Source organism: Corvus hawaiiensis, chromosome 9, assembly GCF_020740725.1.
Source record: "Corvus hawaiiensis isolate bCorHaw1 chromosome 9, bCorHaw1.pri.cur, whole genome shotgun sequence".
Lineage (NCBI taxonomy): Eukaryota > Metazoa > Chordata > Aves > Passeriformes > Corvidae > Corvus > Corvus hawaiiensis.
This window is the reverse complement of record NC_063221.1, coordinates 24,862,895-24,884,232: the sequence shown is the minus strand read 5'-3', so window position 1 is coordinate 24,884,232 and position 21,338 is coordinate 24,862,895. Positions and strand designations below refer to the sequence as shown.

At 41.4% G+C, this 21,338-nt stretch overlaps 1 protein-coding gene across 2 annotated transcripts; it reads left to right on the top strand.

Moving 5' to 3' along the window:
- Positions 1-164: 164 nt before the first annotated feature.
- Positions 165-19,066, top strand: STIL (STIL centriolar assembly protein). 2 transcript variants are annotated; one of them, XM_048313338.1, is made up of 16 exons: positions 165-351; positions 1,405-1,511; positions 1,836-1,951; positions 2,061-2,248; positions 3,239-3,486; positions 4,326-4,409; positions 4,524-4,610; positions 6,248-6,395; positions 7,502-7,611; positions 8,403-8,517; positions 9,317-10,366; positions 11,659-11,824; positions 12,574-12,799; positions 14,661-14,853; positions 15,473-15,726; positions 17,553-19,066. In XM_048313338.1, exons 2-16 carry the CDS (start codon positions 1,420-1,422, stop codon positions 18,364-18,366), a joined length of 3,891 nt encoding a protein of 1,296 aa, XP_048169295.1. In that variant the 5' UTR covers positions 165-351; positions 1,405-1,419; the 3' UTR covers positions 18,367-19,066. The 2 variants fall into 2 exon arrangements, with proteins under 2 accessions (XP_048169295.1, XP_048169296.1); XM_048313339.1 differs by lacking the exon at positions 165-351 and adding an exon at positions 445-745.
- The last annotated feature ends 2,272 nt before the right edge of the window (positions 19,067-21,338 follow it).

Below are 21,338 nucleotides of genomic sequence, written 5' to 3'. Positions count from 1 at the left end.
CGGTTGGTTTCCCCGAGGCGCGCTCTGATTGGCCGAGCGGGCCGTTCCCCGCCGCGCGTCGATTGGGCCGCGGCGGGCGGAGGGGGCGGGTTCTGCGCTCTGATTGGCCGGCGCGGAGCGAGGGCCGGCCGGGGCCGCAGAAGGCGCCGGGGCGGGCGGGACGCGGCGGGAGCGGCGGAGTGGGGCTTTGAGCCTGAGGGGCCGCCGGGGCCGCGCCGCTCTCCTCTCACGGCCGCTGCCCGGCTGAGCCGGGGGCTGCAGCGGGCAGGCCCCGCGCCCGGGAGAGGGAGAAGAGGAGAGTGCAGAGCTGCGGCCCTGCCCGGACCCAGTTTGGCCCGGCCCAGATCTGAGGTACCCACTTGGCGCCGGGAGGGCCCGCATCGCCCCCAGCCCCGCCGGGCACGCCGCGCCCGGTGCCCCTCTGCGAGTGCGGCTCTGGGTGTAAAGAGCTAGAGAGGCGGGGGGTAGTGGGTTTCAGCTTCGTGTTTGTCAAATGGAAACAGTGGGGCTTTAAAAAAAATTCCTCTTTTACAGGCTTAAGTTTGAGGATTATTTGGGCATTTGGCTATTCATGGGAATTAATTAACTGCCGCTGGAAACACGAGAGGGGCCTGAGTTCCTTAGGGGGCTGCCTTAAAAATAAAGGTCTTTCCTGGCAAGTGGAAATGCAGAGGAAGCACCTTTGCTTGGCAAAGTTTCATGCTTGAGATAACTACAAAGAGACTTCTTGCTTATTTGTTAAAAGGTATTGAGGTGTTTGCCAAATTATATGGGCTGTCAATTGTTTTGTATGTTACTTTGTTTAGGCACCTCAAAAAAATCTAATCCCGCTCGTGTAAATAAGTTAATGTGATTACATGCTGATATCTTCAGGGCTCTTTGAAGTCTGACTGCAAGTTTTGCACTGTATTATTTGAGTTAAGCCAGAGCTTTATTTCAGAAGTCTTCAAATTTTAAGTGGTTTGAATGCTCACTTGAAATCCCAAGACTGAAACAGGGCTTTAGGAAGCTGATCTAGTGTTACATTTGCTAAATCAGTTTTTGTGTGCCATGGGAGTTTCTAATTAGTGATAACTCTCTTTTTCCCTAAACTATATTCAGAGCAGCTTTTCCTTAAGCTTTGTCTGCAAACTTGTATTTTGGCCTACACATCTTCCAAGGTTCCACAAAGAAACCGTCAGGTGGACAATAAAAGTTTTGTGTTGACTTCGTAACTCTGACAACTTTGTAGGACAAAGTTTCTGCTTTGTTGGCCTGGACTTGAAACAAAAAAATTACCAACAGTTTATGTATCCTGAGCTTGGTTTTCTTACTGTGTCGTGCTTTTGGTCCTTCTTTTAAACATTGTAAGATAACTATGTACCCTAATCCATTTTTTTTTTTTTATCTCTATGATCTTCCCAGATTTTTCCCAAAAGGATGGTCCCTTTCAGTTTCCCTCTGTCCAAGTGTGCACTTTGGGACCCAGTCCCCATGGGTGATGTCATTGGCGCACACATCACCTATTACAGGTATCAGTAACCTTTTCGGGGAAGCTAAAGGTTCAAATAAATTATGGACTATGTGATGCAAAGCTTCATTTTATCCTTTGATTCTGCTGCATGACAAGGCTCAAAGAGGAAGCAGTGTGTTTGCTATAAGTATATAGGGATTTTCATTGGAAAGATTTGAGTTTCCTTTGCTTTGTGTAACACAGTCCAGTGGCTTGACGATGCATCAGTCTAAAGTAACGTAAAATTTCTTTCCATTTTCTTCCCATATGGATAAGTGATACTTTTTAAAAACAAGCATTAAAAAGATTTTATGACTTAAACTTGCTTATTGTCTCTTTTTAGAAACCCCAAACTATCTGTGGTGGAGAAAACCTTGCGGCTTGCCTATCGCCATGCTAAGCAGAATGAAAAGAAATCATTTTCCTGTTTTTTGCTTGGGACCTTGGCAGTAGATGAAGGTAATTCTAAACATGAGGTAGACAGGCAATATTGTTTGGTTGGTTAAGCTGTCATTAAGGAGCCTGAGTTGTTGCCCTTGGACTCTAACTTTATTTATTTATTTTGAAGATGGGGAAGGCATAACGCTAACAATAGACCGCTTTGATCCTGGCCGAGAGGTTGCTGGTGGATCGGGCAAAATTCCAACTGCATCCCTTCCTGGAGACTTTTTGATTCCATGTACAGTTAATGCCTGGGGACCTTGTTCAGATAATATTACAGTGCACAGTGCTGAAGATATCAGCTTGGCTTTCAAGGTAAGCAGCTCTTAGGAACTTTTTGGTCTCTTAAACAGGGAACTGTCTGCTAGGCAGGATGCTGGACTATGCACAGGGCTTGATTTCCAGCACAGCAAGGGTATGGCTGAAGCAAGACTATGTAATTGTGTGAAATGAGCTGCTTGAGTGTCATTGCAAAGTGTATTGGAAACTGTTGAAATCAGTTAGACCTCACACAGGTGTTTAAGGATCACACAGTCTTTAATCTTGGATTAAAATCTTGCTGATTGGCCAAAGTTTTTCAGCTGGTCTAACCAGCAAAACAAAAGTAATAGCAGCAGAGTTACTTTAAGAAGAGAAAGCAGCTTTTTTTCTTTTTTTCCTCAAAACTGTCGTTCATGAGTTGCAGTATTTGGGCAGTTGTTGCTGAAGTGTTGCTAGGCAAGTGACTCACCCAAAATGTGTAAAGCTCTGTGTAGCTTAGCAGCCATAGCTGAAATGTGTGCCTGTTGCTTCTGTGCTGTAGACAAGTAATCTAGTAAATACACTTTCTGTTCATGTAAACTTTTCCCTGTAGCTGCTGTAGTGTGTAGTGTTTTATAATACAAATTAAGCTTGCTTCACATATGAGCTTTCTCATGATGATACATCCAGATGTTAAATTACAAATTTCTTGAATGCAAGAAAGAAAACATTGACAAATCAGTTTGAGCCTTTTAGTTGTCTGTTATTGTATTAATTTTTATATAATTTGAGTAACCCCAGGTTTTCTAATATATCATAAAACAGTGCTAAGCTGTACATAGCTAATTTTCAAGTGTATTCTGCATCATTCATTATATTCAGTAGAGCAGTGAGCTTTGGAGACCTGGGTTAATGGCTTTTTGTATAGTACCTATTGCAATAGTAGCTGTGGTGAATAATTTGAGTTCCTAGTGTAATACATCTTGAATCATGGTAATCATGTGAAAATAATTTAGTGTATTTAACTCTTTTTTTTTTTTTTTTTTTTTTTTGTCTTACTTCTAGGGTCTGCAGCAGAGTCTGTGCAGTAAAGAATCTCTGGATCTTTCTAAACTGCTCACTCTTAGAGCTCACATTGTTTTCACAGAAAACCTGGATAACCTGCATTTTAATTTTCGCTGGGCTTCTCTTACTGTGGCGAATATTTTGGAATACACTCCTGTGAAGTCTGTCCCAATTATTCCAACAGCTCTAGCAAGAAATTTGAACAGTCCTATGAATATTGCACAAGTTCAAGGAACTTACAAATGTGGGTGAGTAACGGGTGGTGCTAAAACTGTCAAAGTTGCCTGTCAGTTTGTTGCCTTTCCTAAAGGAGGTAGGTAGGAGAGATCTTAACTTTACTTTGCTTTTTAGTAAAATAACTGGCATAAAAATAACATGTTTTCTGGCCTTGGAACTATATTAGAAGTTATGAACAAGAAACAGGAAATGGGGTGGAGCAAAAGCATTAACTGGTTCAGTTGGAGTTCTTGCTTTTGGCTTCAGTGAAAGGATCTTCCTGCTGGGGCAGGGGAGCGCACCTCTAATCAACATAATAAATATGAACAGCTTCCAGCTTTTTAAGCAACGTCAGTGCTTGCCCTACAATGAAAATCAGATGAATGCAAACCAAAGCTTTTTTTCGTTAATTGTGCTTCTGAGATGATATTGGGGAGTCATCATTCTGACTGGTAACTAATTTAGTAGGATGAACTAAGGATAGATCCGGGAAATAATTTGAAGCAACTGAATGTCATTTTATTTGGAGAGGGACTTTACGAATGCCTCTCTAAAGGTTACTTTTCAAATTTAACATGACTTGTACTTCTGGATTTGTTATGAATACTACTTCTAGTATTCACTAAAATACTACAAATAGTACTAAATAAATTTTGTCCTTGATGACCCTTTGATACACAGGGAATTGATGAAAAGCTGGGGAGTTGCTGTAAGTGTGTGGAGTAAGAGTAGTTTTGATTTTTATTTTTTTTTTCTCAAACTTCTCTTCTTACTGTATTTTCTAAACTTGTACTTATCTCTTCAGGATTTTTTTTCCCTGAAAAACTGCCTTCCAAAATACTAAAAAAACCCAACTTTTGCTTTCTTTCAGCTACCTTACTATGGACCAAACACGGAAATTGCTTTTGCTTCTTGAGTCTGATCCCAAGGCTTATGCTCTGCCATTAGTTGGAGTGTAAGTGTTTGTCCAGATTAATACACACATTGATTTGAGATGTATCTGAGGGATTACGTAGCAAAAACTTGGCAACAGAACTGTCTCTAATTAGATTTTTTTTCTTATTTCTAGGTGGCTGAGTGGAGTTACTCATATCTGTAGTCCTCAGGTCTGGGCCTGTTGCTTGCGATATTTGTTCAGTTCTTCAATTCAAGAAAGGCAAGTCACTTTTATGGGTAAAACATAGAAGCTATTGGCTGCCTAAAAAAGTATTCCACAGAATTGCATGACAACATGGGCTCTGCTCAAAGATATTTGAGGAAATTCTGTGATGTATAGGTTGTATAGAGGTAAGGCTGTCTGGCTTAAATGTTCTTTTTGGTTTTGGCTTCTGCACAAAAATTTTCTGTGACCAAAGTGTTGTAAAGCTGAGCTGATATCTCAAAGTCAGAAGAGGGTAAACATTAATATCATTAAGGTCACTGCATTTTAGTTTAAATAAGAAGCCACAAGCAGGAAACAGTAGTTTAAACAGTGGTGGGGTTTTGGTTTTGAACTTTTTTAGGGGTATTTTCTTTGAGATAAGTTTTCTTCCTGGTTGTGGCTGACCAACATATTGAAGCATATTGATTTGCAGCCTCTGCTGTCCTGTTATGACTTTCTGTTAAATGTTCAGTTTTTGTAAGCGTGTTTGCATTCTGGGGTATTTTTTCATTGTGACGTTAGTGAATAATCATTCCTCATTTTCTACATCTTTTCACTTGTAATATTTGCCAAGTTTTATCTGTATGGAAGCTGAGAGAGAGTTCAGGTATTCCTAGTTTGAAACTGCACCTCAGGTAAATGAGACTTTGAAATAAGCTGTATGCATAAGCACTTCTGATTGACCACACTTGTTTTTAAATTATGAAATACAGCCACGTTTGGTGAACAGATGTGTCTGCAATTACAAAATAGACTTCTTTTCCTTAACAACTGAAATATGTCCAAACACAGATAAGAGACCAATTAGATTATTAGATAGGCAAGTTAGATGCTTGACTCTCATTAACTTTCACTGATTCCATCATGGATTAGGGAGATTTGATGAACCATGCAAACAGCATTAACCTCTGCAGGCTAACTGCCTAATCTGTGCATCATACGTTTTTAACTCTTTAAGCTGTAAGTATAATTTTGAAGTTGTATGAATGTGTTTTTCAAGCATCCTGTTTCTACTGCTTTTTCTATCACATATATTACTTAATGAAAAAGCAAACAAATAAAAAAATCCCCCAAACAAGCATGTTACAAGGGCTATAAAAAGAAAAACTGTTCTGAAAGTAGTTCTACTTTTTCCTGGAAACACACGTTATTGTCATTATCCTTGGACTTGTTTTAAGTGCTGACTGTTGTTACTCACTATTCTCAACTTGTAGAAAAAGAGCTTCAATATAATTTTCCTTAAAAAGAAAATCTGTTTGCTAGTGAATGTTTTTTGAATGTTTAGGGATAACCAAGTCACTAAGTGTCTTTATAATGCATCTTCAATTAAAAACTAAAATGAAAATAAAACACAGTATCATTCTTACAGATGTTTTCTTCTGTGTTGTGCTTAAAGTCTTCCAGGAATTCATTTAAAGTGCTAAGTGATTGTAAAGGTTTGAAATACAAAGGAGATAAATTATTCCCATTTCTCTACTTTTCTTGCATGTGGCTACGGTCATAAATCCATCTGCACTATCTATAGCTCAGCACCACTCAAAATGTGATCCACCAGTTTGCTAAACTGTGTGAAAATTTGCTCACTGTATTGAGAATTTAAGGGCCTCCTTCCTGTTTAAGTTATTTAAAGATGTGGTTTTCTTCTGTTTCAGGGTTTTTTCAGAATCTGGAAGTTTTCTTATTGTGCTTTATTCATTGACACACAAGGAACCAGAGTTTTATGAGTGTGTTCTATGCAGTGGGCAGACTGAGCTGGGGTTTCAGATCCTAACTTGCCATGAAACAGTTCACCTCTTCAAAGTAAGTGTCTTGCTTTCCTGCTGCATTGTGGTAAAATTTGCCTTAGTCATTATGATGTGACCCAAATGGATCTGCAGTGTTTGAAAATGATGTAGCTCTATAAAGCTGCTTTTTCCTGGTGATTATTGTAAATTCAGTTTGTCCCTCAAATTGAGAAGTTGCTTTCAAAGTCAGCACTGCTCACTTTTCTAATAGCATTAAGGATCTGTCTTTCAAATGTACTGTGCTGTGTTGTACTTGGTTAGTGTTCCTTCCTGCTAGTGACCTTCTGGCCTTCTGAGCAGAGACTCAGACTTCCTATAGCATTTGTTACTCTGGTGTGCTCTGTGCCCCTTGGCCACATCTGACAGCTGCTCTGGGTGATGCTTGCTGGAGAGCAAAGCTGAGTGTCGTGCTTTGCCTGAAGTTGAATGCGAAAAGGAATTCAGTGGTTGCTAATTTCATCAAATTTTATCTTTGTGCAAAGTAACTCTTTGAAAGAATTTGACACCATGTCTGGGAGATGGCTAGTAAGGTTTGAGGAAGTTCTAGGAAATCTCAGTTCCTAATGTGTCTTCCTAGGCTTGTGCAGAACCTGAAGCTGAGTTGTTAATTTGCTCAATAAATGCTGCTGTGCTCTGTCAGAGAAGCAGTGAGTGTAACATGTCCTACACAGTTCTCTTCCCAATTGAATTTCCTTGTTTTCAGGGCTGCCTTCTACCTTCAGCCTAGGGACAGCTTAGCTTTCTGAAGATGACAGATCTCTCCACAGAAGCTCACTTCTGTTGTCTCCAGGAGTTGCCCAGCTGTGGTGTGTGAAACAGTACAGGAACGTTTGCTGTTTCCTGTAGTGGTGACAGCCCTGGAGGAGTATCTGAGCAGTTACAGTGAGGAAGCATCTGCTCATGGCTATAATTAGCCCAACTACTTTACAGAGTAGCAGGGAAACAGTGTTGAACAGAAAGGGAAGTTGCCTGCCTCCTTGCAGTGGTGAAAAATTTGAAAGTAGGGGACAGGCAGCAAATAATCACATAAATGTCCTTAAAGCTGTTTCTTTGGAAGTAGTGCCTCAGTGATTGAAAGTTTGAAGGTTTCTTGCTTCACAAATATGGAACACTTCATTCCAGAATGTTGAACCATCAGACAAGAATCCTATCCAGTTTGAGTTGAGTGCAGAAAACCAAAATGCAGAAACTGAGTTCTTCAGCAGAATTTGCAAGAAACTACCAATCAAAAGGTAAATCTTTCAGATGCCATTTATATGCAAAAATGAAGTATTTATTGGATGAAGTTTTTGATCTGTTCTGTGCTATGTGTCAGTTTAGCTGTACATACATTTTCTTGCATTAAAATCTGTGTATGTGCTTTTTATTATCCCTAGAGTTAATAGTTTTCAAGTAAGATGGCTGTATTCCAAGAAAAACTACTTGGTACTGGTGGTTGTAATTTATACAATGGATGTTTCTAAAAAGGCTTCCTCACTGATGAGGCTTAGTTCACTGTATTAAGCTTTAAGTGAGATCTGTCCTTTGAAGCAAATCTCTAATTGAAATCTACTTGAGTTGGTAATTCCTTTTTTCTTCCCACTTTTTGGAGCTTCAAGACCTGGATAGGTTGAACCTCTAGTGATTTTTAAGAACCTCAGTCAAATCCATCAAATTTTTATCTAGAAGATGGCCTTTATTTTCCTTCAAACAATGTTACAATCTTCACTGTAGCACCTCCTATCTTTTAAATATAAATCAGTGCTTTGCTGTTAGATTGTCACTTTAAAGGTGTGTTTGTGTGAGGCTGTGGGGAGAGAGGGTTTTTATATCCTTGCCCAAAAGCAGTATTTGTATTTTCATCATTTGATCTTAGAACTGTTTGCTGGGTGATCTCCTCAGCTAACCAGGGAGAAGATGGTTAGCAACTGCGTCTTGAAAAAATGATGCATTGTAGATGGCACATTGAAAAACATGAAGTTTCATGTTACTGCTGCCAAATCTGACAAGCAAACATTTTTACTTTGATTTATTTTGGTTTTAGTCCTCCCCAAGGCTTTTCACCCAGCAAGCTGTCAGCAAGTGATCACGACTCTGGTGTGGAAGATGAGGATTTATCCCCCAGACCAATTCCAAGTCCTCACCCAGTGAGTCAACAGGTAACTAAACAAGTAGTTGTTCTGGGTATCTCAGATGTGATAGAGCAGCAAAACTCATTGTAAGGGAACTGGACAGTGTAAAACTTCTCTCTCAAAGTGCTAGCAGGGTAAAACAGTGAAGAAATGAACCAAAAGTCCCAACTCCTGCTCTAGTTAACCTGCCATTTTTCCAGGATTCTAGATACTTTAATTCCTGTACCATGCTATGGTTTGGGAACAGAGAGAGTAGTTTCTACTTTAGGAATCTCACTGTTACTGAATGGAAGAGCTACGGTGTCTTGAGACAGAGACAGCAAGCTCTTCTGGTTTTTTATTGCATTTACCCAAAAGATCTGCTGCTCTGTCCTTTTTCTGCTGAAGTGTGTACAAATACAATAAATACCAGCGCTTGTACAGCATAGGTGTAGAAGGATGTGATAGTTGTTTATAAAATATGTTCTGTTGCCACTATCTCCTGGGTCTAAGAATAGTGAGAGGGAACTTATAGTCTATTTCTAGAAAGGGAATAGCCATGTTCTGAAATGTGCTCCTGAATTACATGGAGCATTCATTTGGCAGACGTGGCTGTTGCGCTATATGAAAGGAGTTTTGTCCTTTAAGAATGATCCTAGAGATCTTGCTGCTTTTTCTGTACCTGGATTCTCCAATCATTTAGGAATGTGTTTAACATGTAGTTGGTTTGGGGCTGATAATCATCATATATTGATTTGAAATGAAAATGTTTTCTTTGAGGAAATCCTGCATTCAAAGAGCAGACAATGTTTTAAATTATCATACATGTGTGTAATTGTTCCTTCAGGTTACCAGAGTTTTTCCTTCAGTGCCAGAGCTGTCACTTATTTTGGATGGGAGTTTCATAGAATCAGGACAACCATCTAAGCCTGTGGGGACTTCAAATGCTAAAAGTCTACCCACAGGGCCAAATCAACCTGTTAGAGAGAAGTGGTGCATGAGATCTACATGTCACCCCAGCCAGCACTCTGAAGACAAGCAGAACTTTCCTGCTAATATGGGAGATCCCTCTCTGAGACGATTACCAAATCCTATAAGCCAGAAAATTCCAGCTTCAATGCCTTGTAGAGGAAATCAAGCTCCACTACAGCAGCAGGTGCAGTGTAAGAAAGCTTGCCCTCAATCAAGAAAAAGTTCGGGATCATCTTCTTCAACCCCTTGTAGTGGGCCTTCCCCAGATACATCTGTGCACCACCCCAGAAAGCCATTGGAAAAACTTGTGTTAAATCCTGAAAGTGTCACACCACAGGGAGAGCCTCCAGTTAGGAGAACATCAATATCTGGTTCCAAGCAGCTTCCTGCTGTCACACAGCCAGTCCTCCACAACTCTGCTTTGTCACCACAGAGCTGCAGACAACCACCAGACCTGCAGGTGCCAGTTCAAGTGCCACCTTGTTGTCCAGCATGCAGCTGTCAGTGTCCTGCTTCTCTCCAGTATAATCCCATAAACTCATGGCAAGGAATTGGTAAAATGAGCCCCAAATATGGAGTGGAAATCCAATCGGAGATGGCTCAGCAAAATCCTTGTACAGTTTTCCATCAAAATATCATTTGCCCAAATGTTTGCTGCAACCCAGGATATGCCACAAGCAGCCCTATAAACATGAAATATCCTGGGAAAACAGGGAGCTGTTCTCTTGACAATGGCTTATCACCTGGAATAAGGATGCCGTCAAGTGCAAGCTCCTCGAGTCCACAGTGCTGTGCAGCCCACTCCCCGTGCCTGCACACGCCTGCTCCTGCAGCAGGATCAGATAATGGAATGATGGGATTATCTCCAGATGCATACAGGCTTCTTACCGAGCAAGACAGACAACTCAAATTACTTCAAGCTCAGGTTTGTGGAAATGTCAGCTTTCTCCTCTCCCCTCTTAGTGATTATGTTTTGATAGTTCCTCTGCCAAAGTGATTAAATTAACTGTTGTCTATCCATGTTGGAACAAGGGAGCCTGTCGTACCAGCTGCAGTCTGGGCATGGAGAGGGGACTCAATTAGCTCTACCAACTGGTGTCCCTTAAATAAAAATTACTTGACTCACATCTAATTAGATTTTGCATGTATTTTTATGGTATTTCCATAACATGAAGGTTTATTTTTAGTTGACTGTTTGTAGTGCAAACTAATACATGTTCTATATAAATGCTTTTCTATATACATTCTTGTCTGTGTAAAAAAAAAAAAAAAATTACTGCATAGGCTATAGGCTTTGGAATTATTGTAAACATACAGATGTAGCACAGAATGTTCTCATATGTTGCTTTTTCCACCTTCAAGCCTGCAGCTCCCTGAGCTGTTGCTTTGAAAACTTAAGTTGTCTGCATCAATTCCTGATTGATCAGGTCTTTGTTGCTGTGCTAGAAAACTGGACTTTGGGAGTCTTGCTGAGTTCTGTTGTCTTACCAGGTTAAGTTTCTTCAAAATACCAACCCTTTGATTCACCTGGTGGCCCTGTATTTTGCAGAGTATGATTGGGGGCCGAAGAGCCCGAGTCTAAATTTTGCTGCTGGTGATGAACAAGACAAACAGGGAAGTTTGCAGTACTTAAACTAGAAAATTACAGCTGGAATATGTTTTTGGTATAGTTCCTGTGTGTAAAATCAAGCTCCCAAAGCATGGCTTGTGCGTGAGGGAAACCCCTCCTTAATGCAGCTTTCACTGTTATTGTATTTCTCCCTGGAGCTGCAAACTAACTGGTGAACAGGGTGGATGAAAATCCTAGAGAGAAGATTGCCTGGCAACCTTAATTTTATCATTTAATTGCTTAGCTTTGTAATTAATACAAAGTTGGTGCAGGGACAGTTGGCAAGTAAGTCAGTTAATAGGCTTTGTATGTGAATGAAAGGGGAGGAACACTTCCAGCAAGTGTGGTGCAAATAGGCTTTACCCAAGTTGTCTTGGTGCTGCCTCTGCCAATGTGCTTAAAGTTCTTCTGTGCTAGCTCTGCCAATATCAAAATTGGTGTTTTGATTTATGCTGTGTGCACTGCTGAGAACTGGAAGGTGTTCAGACTGCTGTGGCAGTGCAGCTTGGATTTGAATCCAGATCTTAGCAGAAGCAAATGAATTCACTTTTGCCTGTTACAGCTTATATTTTATTGTCTATATCCTAACTTTGTGATGACTGTTACAGATCCAGCGCTTACTGGAAGCACAGGCTCGCCAGGCGGGTTCCTCGGAGCTGGGAGCCACCATCCAGGCTGTGCAGCCAGAGAAGCCAGGGGACCTCGTTTCCATGGAAACACAGACCTCACCACAGTCACACAAGAGGAAAAGTGTGAGCGTTGCTGTGAGCACAGGTAAAGCTTCATTCTTTTAAAACAGACTGGCTGGCACCACTTTTTCTGGACGTTTCTGTGGTTTGTTTGGACATGGAGGAAATGTTTTGCAGAAATGCTGAAGCTGGGCAAACATGCACCTAGATCCAAAAGACATCTAAGTTGTTGAGGTGTTATTTGCAAGTTTAGGCTGAAGTTACTTTTGTCTTTGATTGCCATCACTGAAAGAATTATTTTTCTGATAGCTTTAGAAAGGTGTTCTATTTAAAATCGTGTCTTATTGAAGCATAACTACACATCTTTTTTTGATTTAATATACTGCTCTGAAAAGTAATAGCTTCTATGCCAAATAGTGTTCCAATAAATATATTATTGATGATGTTCGTAAATCATGCATGAAGAGGAGATTGTATTTGCTTTAAGTTAGGCAAGTTATGCAGCTGTATCTGTACAGCTGCATATTAACATATTGGTTCCTGTTAAATCCATGGAAGTGTTGTGGTTAGTCTGGAGGAAACTTTGAAACAGGCTCAAGGTCAATGCATTAAAATGATTTAATACAACCATTTCTTTTCATCAAGTATGCTTTGGAAAAACTGGGACCTGAATGATGTTTTGGCAACTTCTAGCTGATTTAAACAGTAAATCACTTTCCTAATGGTGAAAGAAACATGAATGGGAGAGAATTATTCCTCTAGCTATACAAAGCCAAAGGGTCTCAGAAGAAAGTAATGACTTTTCCTATAGTTAAATCTCTAATTTTGTCCTAGGTGCTAGTTTATTTTGGAATACAGCCTCAGAAAAACAAGGCAACTCCATACCACAAGGGAAAAAAGAAGATGGAGAGATTTCCAAGGAGGACATAAGCATTTCAATTAATGCTGAACAAGATGCAAGTAATACAAGTATTGCTTCTTCCTTAAGGGTGGTTGACATGCCCAGCTTTGTGGAGAGTATTCATCTTGTGGAAGAAGGAACTAATCAGAACACTCCCCAGTAAGTAACCAGAAACACACTGTGCTCACATAATGGGCTGAACTGTCTTACATAAGTTACTACTTCTGTAATATTTTTTTCTTCAGGAGTTATAAATAGTCTGACTTCAGTTGTTGTGTTCTCTCCCTTCTTGATTTTTTTATTTATGCTTTGAATTGTACAGCTCACCAAAACACAGTTGCCCTTAGAGTCTGCATTTATCAGTGATGCAGATGTAGCTCCCCTGCCTATCAGCAGCAGCTGATGGCAAAAGCCTTTGACTTGCAAAAGCATGCACTGTGCTGGCAGCATTCCTTTTCTTACCTTGAATCCTGACTGGAAAAGGAGATGCTGCTATAGTCAGTTGTTTTCCTACAGTGGCTTTTCCTTGTCAGCATTCAGAACCCTTCCAGTTCTGAGGGGTTGGGATGAGGAGTTTGATGATGTGGCTGTTCCCTGAGTTTCTGTTTATTTTATGCCTAATTGTTTTGTGTGTGGTGCATGCACGTACTGACTTCACTGCTGTTAATTTAATTATTTTTAAGCTCAGATTCTTTGTAGTGCAGTGACTAATTTCAGACTAATTTGGGAAGTGATTTAAAAAATATTTTTAATTATCTGTATGGATGCTATTTCTACATAGGAATAGCTCAACAATTTAGCACTTTAGTGATCTAATACTGTCTAAGTATAAAAAGCCAAAGGAGAGGGAATACCCTTCCAGTTAAATTAGGTTTCTAAAATATTCAAATTGAGAAAGATGATGGTAATTAAGCTATAACTTAACTATTCATAGTCCTTGATTAAAGTACTATCTGCAAACATATACTGCTACCACAAATATTATGGATTCAGATCAATCTTATGAACATTGTATTAGGACAATGCCATCTTAAGATTCTCTTCAACTTGGATTCATGAACCTGTAAAATAGCTGTAAAGTATCTTATAGTAAGAATGTAGAGCATCACACAGATTTCTTTGAGAAGGAGGAGGGGAACATTTTTGGGAATGATGAATAATTGCTAGTGTAACAGTAGCTGATAACCTACACTGACTATCTGGTATGTCACGTGGTTTAAATCTTATCGCTTTCAACACAGGCAATTGATCGGTTGAGTTCTGAAATTCCCTTATCTTACACTTGTCTCCTCAGGAGGAACAGGAAGGGGGAGGAGGGTCGTTTAAGGATCTTCTTGGGATGATAGTAGTATTGATATGTCTGGTCTCCAGAGGCTTATGCCATGCACAGACCAACTGAGGGGGGTGCAGAGCATTGTGTTGTAACTCATTCAGAGTATTTACCCTTTTTACCCTTTATAGCTCTTCTTTCACATCTCTCACTGAAAAGTATTTCAACTAGGTGTTTGTTCTCAGTTTGTGATATTCAGTGTACTTGTAACTTGTAACTGTCTTTGAGAGGTTTTTAAACTGCCACAAGAATCCCATGATAAGTTATGTAGCTCGGTAAAAGCTGCTTTTTGAATGTCATGTGTCAGAGCATACGGAAGGTATGCGTTCCTAAAGGCTTGTAACTTTCCCTTCATCTGGTTTAAGGGTAAGTCATAGTGTGTCACTGGGTTTTGACTACTCCAGAGATGCTGTTGCCACTTTGAAATCATCTTTTGAAAACCTGGTCAGGCTGTTGTAGTTGCACACTTGGAGGTGTATTTTCTCAGTCCTCATATGACTTTTGAAAGAAAGTGACTGCAGAAAGGAGCAAAGCCTCAAGCAGCAAGCAAACTAAAACCTGTTAGGGTCTGTTTGCAGTACTTGATTGTTCTCTTGCTCTGATGTTTATGAAAAAATAAAGTACGTGTAGTGGTAATGATGCTTTTGCTGTTTCAAGGAAGTATGTAGCTATCTTGGTGTTCTCTTCCAGAACTGGAAACTTTTCCCAAGCACTTGTTCGTGGTTCATCGTTGGAAGAAAATGTCAGTGTGTCTTTACAGAAAGAGCCATCGGAGGGAGCCAGGAGCCAGGTGGTGGTAACAAGTGAGCAGAGCTCTGAGCCACCCACCTCGCTGCTGCCTCGGCAGCCCTCAGAGGAGCAGAAGCTTTACCAGGACTTACTGGTAATTCATGCACATTTTTATATTCTGCACTGAGTGCAACAGTCAGAACAGCACCCTGCTGAAGTTATGATGTGGTATTGGCATGAATGAAAACTGTGTGTGGTTTTCAGATTCACATTGTGCTCTACAGAAGGCTCCAAGTTTGTGGTTCTTCAATTTTTTTTTAATGTTTAAGTGGTTATTTTGTAGTTCTCTTTCATGCATACCTGGAGTACTGTCTGTTACCTAATAAATAATAATTCTTTAATTCAAAGATATCCGCTGATAACTTTCCAAATTAGTGGCCTTTAAAATAACACAGCATTTTACATTCAAGTCCCTTAAAGGGCAGATATTTTAATCTTGAAGAGTATCAGTACGTGATGTGTTTAAATTCAGAAGAGACTCTTATAGAAAGCTTGAAGTGTAAGATGTTCTAGTGTTTGACTACACTTCTGTGAGTTTAAGTGATTGCATCTGAACTGAATCTGAATTTTCATTCTTTAGCAGAATATGCTATTAATCCATCAAGTTGTATTTGAAGTTGTGTAAGAATAAGTCAGGATTTTGGTATTTGACAGCTCCTGTATGTCATGATGTTTTTGCCATGTGGTCTTTTCCCTGCTCCCTTTTTCTGTAGGGCCAAGTAAACCACCTCTTGAAGTCCTCAGAAGAGCAAGATCACTTGCCTTTAAAATCAGGATTTGTTAATGGTGATGGTCCTAAGTGTCAGGATATTGATGGTGCAGCAGAATTGGCTTCAGAAACTGACACAGGAGGGGTGGACAAAGAGAGTGTCATTAGTGCCACACTCAAACAGCTGAGGAGTCTTGGAGTGGCAGTGGACTCACCTGGCAATATGAAGGAAAATACACACAAAGTGGAGAATGCCAGGTAAAATACTGGTGGTTTCAAACAGTAATGTGTAGATACAACTGAAAATGAAGATTTGGCTCAATGAGTCAAGAGAAGACTCTTTTCACTGCCGCTGGGATTTGGGTGCAACTTGATCTCCATTTTCTGCAAAATTGAAACGCTGCCTCGTGCTATGGGCATTTCAGATAGGTTTAAGGGCTCTGCTAGCAAAACTCAGATTATTTAAATATAATACAAGTAGCTCTAGCTGTTAGAGCATCTGGTGGTTCTTAAAGCATTGTGCATGCCGGTCCCTAGAATAACAAGGAAGCTTTTGGCAGTTCTTTGGTCTGTGTCAAAGTATTCTAGAGAAACTCTGGACTTGGGAGACTGAATGTTAAGCAGCTGTGTGTTTTGTCATTGCTTCTTAACCTTTGTCTTGCACTTCACCAGAATATGTGAAATTGTTATTGTGGCTTTGGTGTCTAATCAAAACTGGTTCTCTCTTAATTGCTTGTTACTGTGGGGACTGTGCCTTGCACAGAGAAAGTGCTGGGGAGGGAAACTCTCTTGTTGAAACAGGGGAAGGAACAGAGCAGTAACTTCTGAAGGAGGGTTTTTAGGCACAGGAATTTACTTGTGTAGCTGCGTAGGCATAGGCTGACTGCCTGGTACAGCTTCACTTTCATCCTTATTGTCTTCTTGGTCCTAGGATGTAGCTATTATGTAAACAAAAAATCTAACCACCTCCTAATTAATCTTCTCTTCAGCCATGTGTCAAAAGCTGTTTCCAGTCATACAGTTTCTAACCTCTTTTCTCTCCTTTTTACTTGTATTTTATTGGGTGTTTTTCTGGAGTTTCTGGACTACTTTCCTGGCTGGACAGTCTGTCAGTGTTCTTTTAATGTCAATAACATGCTAATATGTGAGCCCATAAGGCAAAACTGGAACTCTTGGGGTTTTTTTCTTCAAACTTGGGGAGTGGGGTGGAGTTCTTCCTTCTGCCACTTTCAAGACTGATAAACAATTCTGAGAAAAGGTCCACAGCTTAGCAGAGAAGGAAACAACAGTGCAGCTCCATAGCATAAGTAGTTGTTGTTCTGAGCCAGTTTATTCTCCCTGGGCAAACTTCAGAATTTGTGCTCAGTGAAATAGGAAGCCTCTTAATATGAGGAGCTTGGGTTTGTGAACTAGTATATGATGTATGAACTAAATGCAGTGGTTTACAACTGTTACTGGTGTACCAGAGCTTGTTCATTCAGTCTTTAAACATTTGAGATATAGATAGATAGATATATAGATATATATATATGTACAAGAAATTGCTGTATCAGGCAGCAGAACAAATGAACATTTCCCATTTGAAGATACTTCAAAAACTAGAACCTTGTAGGCTTCTGGAAACAGATACTATGTCAGAGTTTCTGTAAAAATCCTGGAATTACCATGCATTGGGAAAGATGTTCTTGGTCTCAGTCACTGGGCTTGTATTTCTAGCTGTAAAGTTTGGGTTGGATGGTAGAATTCAGAGTTGTAGGATCAGACACATAATGTCACATTCACTGGTGAGAAAAGACCAAGAGCTCAAATCTGCTTTAAAAGCAAAACCAGCTCTCTAATCTGCTAGAGATGGGTGGCTCTTCATATGAGGGTGCTGTGTATTGAAGGGAATATCATCCATCCTCTGACAGTGTTTGGATACTGTGGGGGTGGGTAGCTGCTTTTCAGTGTGTGCAGATAATAAGATCTCAGTCCTGATGGAGCTGTGGTGTTCAGAAGAAAGGAGAAATCAGTACACTGAGCAAAATGGTGAACTTCATGCTTTTCCTGTAATGCTAAGCTAACTTTTTGATGTTTTATTTCAGCATTTTGGCATGCATCAGTCCAGAAGCAGTGGTGCCTGGATTAAATTCCATGTCACTTGCCAGTGTCAGCATGTGTCCCAATGTTGTTGATCTGAGCATGGAAGCAAATGCTATAGCACTCAAATATCTCAGTGAAAATCAGTTATCCCGACTGTCTCTCAGTCGCTCAGGCCAAAACCCTCCTGCAGATTTCTCCTTCCAAGACATCTTGCAAACAAATATGGACAAGAGCATGGTGGGTCTGAGTTTAATTTCACCCAACAATATGTCCTTTGCAACCAAGAAGTACATGAAGCGATATGGGCTGATACAGGGCAATGACAGCAGTGAAGATGAAGAGGAACTGCAGGCTCAAGATGGCAATTTTGGCACTGGTAAAAGCATGCCAGACAAGAACTGGACTCCTGTGTTGGACAGCTTCACCCACCAGGCTGAATTATCCAAAAGAATGGATGGAAGACCTCTCGTTCACCTAAAAAGTCACAGCAGAGAGTTGACTACTAATACTTCTCCACCAGAATTAAACAGCCCAGGTTTAAGAAATACTACAAATGAAATTTTTCCTCCCAGAACAGATCAAGCAGATGAAAACTCATTTCAGTTCCTAAAGGATTTAAAATCAAAAACCAGATTGTTACCTGGGAGGGTTGAATTCACTGAACAACCTGTCAGGAAAGATGGAGGAGATACTCAGGCCTTCTGTGGAAATCTACATACTCCAACTCTTGAAATGTTAAACCAGTCAAACAGCATAAATTCTGTTGGCACCATTCTTGATGTGAAACAACTCAGGCAATTACCAAAGCTGTTCTGAACATCCCCTGAGATGATTGCAACCACTGCTTCAAATCAGAGGGACCTCTCTGTAAAAGACTACAGGAAACCACAGATTGAGCTGTCTTTGAAGAGGTCACTCTGTTGTAGCAATGTAAAACTTGCAGAACTGAGTTTTCAGCCCAGCTCAGGGACAGCCACCTCAAAGTGCCTGGCTGAGGCAGTACTGATCAGCATTGACATATGTGTGCACTTTTGTTTACAGTTAGGTGTGATTTTAAAGCATATTGAAGATGAATCAACCTGAGCCCAAGATGTACTTTTAATATAATTTTAACAGGGTGATTACTTAAGTGTTCTTCTGTTGACTTTTTAAAAACAGACTTTTCCGTGTTTGTGCCAACTGAGAGCCCCTGATAATGTGTGTGGCAGAGCAGGGGTAAAGGAGCTAAAGCACTAATTTCTAGAAGTTTGTTGAAATGGTTGGATTACTGTGTGGGCATTGTGTCTGTGGGGAAGGGAGGTATAACTTTGGCTTTACTTTGCATAAAATTATTTTGAATTCAGCCAAAATGGCCCATGTAACTCTCTGTATCATGAAATCTTTGAAGGAAAGGGGGGAAAGCTGGCACTTTTAAAACTTTTGTGATTGTTTTTTTCACCTCTGTGTTTTCTATTTATTTAAAATTACATACTGCTCATAAAGGTCAAAGGTTCCATTAAAAAAAAATTAATCTTTAGTTGTCTAATGCTGCCTTTATTTAAGACACATGTGGCTTCCCAGTCCTTGTTAGAATGGTTAACCTGAATTTCACTGGTTCACCTGCTACTGAACTCCTCAAGGATCTGATACTGGGTGATGGGGTATGCAGAAATAATAGATTTACTTTGTTCTGAATTAATACAGAAATATTCTGTCACCAAGCACTACAGTCTATTAATGAAGCAGCTCTTTTCCCATAACCTTGTGATGATAATATTGCACAAGGTGAAGAATTAGGCTGGAAGTGGTGATTCATTCCCACTCCTGGTGGGAGGACAGTGGAATGATGGTGGAGCCTTGTGTTTTCTCACTGGCCTTTTAGTACATCAGCATTCTCTAACAGGCATTGGAACAAACTCTGTTTTAGTGATGGCATTGTCTCAACAGCAGTTCAGCCGGTGGTGCTGACCTTGCCTTTCCTGTTCTGAGTGTTAAACTAGAGATTAAAACACCTCCCCCACTGAAATCCTGGGCCTTTCCCAGTCAAATCCTAAGGACTGCAGTGTTAGTTTGTGGTATGTTTGGGCACTAATTGCTAATTAATTTTTTACAGAATTAGTCTGTGATAAGCCGTGTGCCATTTTGAAGCCAGTAAAGAGAGAGGAAGGCAGCAGCTGCCTTTAAGCCATGTCAGAATTTCTCTTCTCACGCAGCCTCTTCCATCAACAAGGGTATTTGCTTCCTTTCAGGAAAGGTGCTACTTTGCTGTGCTGAAAAATAAAACCTTTCTCAGTCCCTGCATCTCCCCTGGATCAGGCATAAGCTTATTATCTGTCGGCACATTTTCTGCTGAATCAGTCAAAAAATAGTTAATGTTTTTGAACATTCCAGTGAGATGAATGAGGCAATTCATACCTCTGAGCTATTGTTGCAGGGTTTTGTTCTTTGTTTCCTATTGTAAAATGTCTGGAAACACAGGAAGATGACAGTTGTATTGGTTAATATTTTAAAGACTTTCTTCAAATGCTCAAGGGCTAGAAACAATTTGAAAACAAAAGCCAAACTACTTGCACACAGCTCAGGACAAGGGTGTGGTGTTATAGTAAGTTACACAAATCATATAATCCTGGACAGCAACCTCTGAGCAAGCAAAACATTAATTTACTGGACCGAAACAACAAAAAACACCCTTCCCTTTAAGCAGAATTTTCCTTTCATATTGTGGTGCTGAGTAATTTCAAAATGTCGGGATTTCTTTTTTTCCCTGAAACAGCTACTGCAATTTCAGGCAAAAAACACATGGAAAGTCAGGTCTGGCTTTGTTAACTGAGCACTGGGGCCCAATCTCTAGAGCTAGCTCATCAGGCAATGACATGGCTAATGGGGCAACATTAAAGCTTTATTGATTTGGTTTTTGTTTTCTTCTATTGTTTCTAGCCATTTCTTATTGTAATTAAGGGAAGGTATTTATAGTGCTAGTTGAAAAGGTGCATCACTGACCGCTTTACTCTGGATCATTTTAGTGCTCCCCCTCCCAACGGAAGGGTTTGATCCCTCTTCACTTGAAGAGGTAAAAATGCGGGCCGGAGCTAGGTTGAGCACGGCCCCGGCTCCCACCGCAGCGGGCGCAGGCACGGCTGGGAATGGCCCCGCAGCGGCCCTCGGTGCTCAGAAGATGCTCGGCTTCCTAATCTCCCCCGCCCAGCCCCGGCTGTTCTATCTTTAACGCTTCCTGTTGGTGAGAGGAGCCGGCTCGAAAATGGTCGTGTTTCCTGGCGGGAGGCACGGCGGGCTCTTCGGCGCGTCGTGACCGTCCCTGCCCCGCCGCCCCACGCACGCTGCCGGCATCGTGCGGGCTCCTGCCGGCCGGGACACGGCCCCGGCCCCGGCGGTGCCGCGGGGGGGAGCGGCCGGGGCTTGTGGAAACCTCTCCCACGGCCGCGTCCAGAGCGGGAGGCTGAGGGGAAGGAGTGAAAGGAAGAGTAACAGCTCCGGCATTTCCCCCTGCGGGAGGGCGCGCAGGTGGCGGGGAGACAATAGCGACTCCCGCACCCCGGCCCCGCCGCCGCCCCCCTCACGTACGGCAGGTGCGGCCGGGCCTCTCCGCCGCTTGTCCTCCGAGCCCCGCGTAGGGCCGGGGTCGCCGCCTGGCCCAAGCCCCGTAGAGGGGACCGGGGGTGTCCCGGGAAGGGCTCAGCCCGGGTCCCTTCCTCCCCGTCCCGCGCCGGGAGTGATTTCGTTGATTTTCGGGTTCCCGCGCAGGCCGGCCCCCGAGCTGTCCAAAACCGCTGCCCGCCGCTGCCTTCAGG

Excerpts from the sequence above, each read along its gene's own strand:
- STIL (XM_048313338.1), top strand. The coding sequence starts at position 1,420 with ATGGTCCCTTTCAGTTTCCCTCTGTCCAAGTGTGCACTTTGGGACCCA. Across the intron at positions 1,952-2,060 it reads GACCTTGGCAGTAGATGAAG|ATGGGGAAGGCATAACGCTA; the intron begins GTAATTCTAAAC and ends TTTATTTTGAAG. Across the intron at positions 12,800-14,660 it reads ACTAATCAGAACACTCCCCA|AACTGGAAACTTTTCCCAAG; the intron begins GTAAGTAACCAG and ends GTTCTCTTCCAG.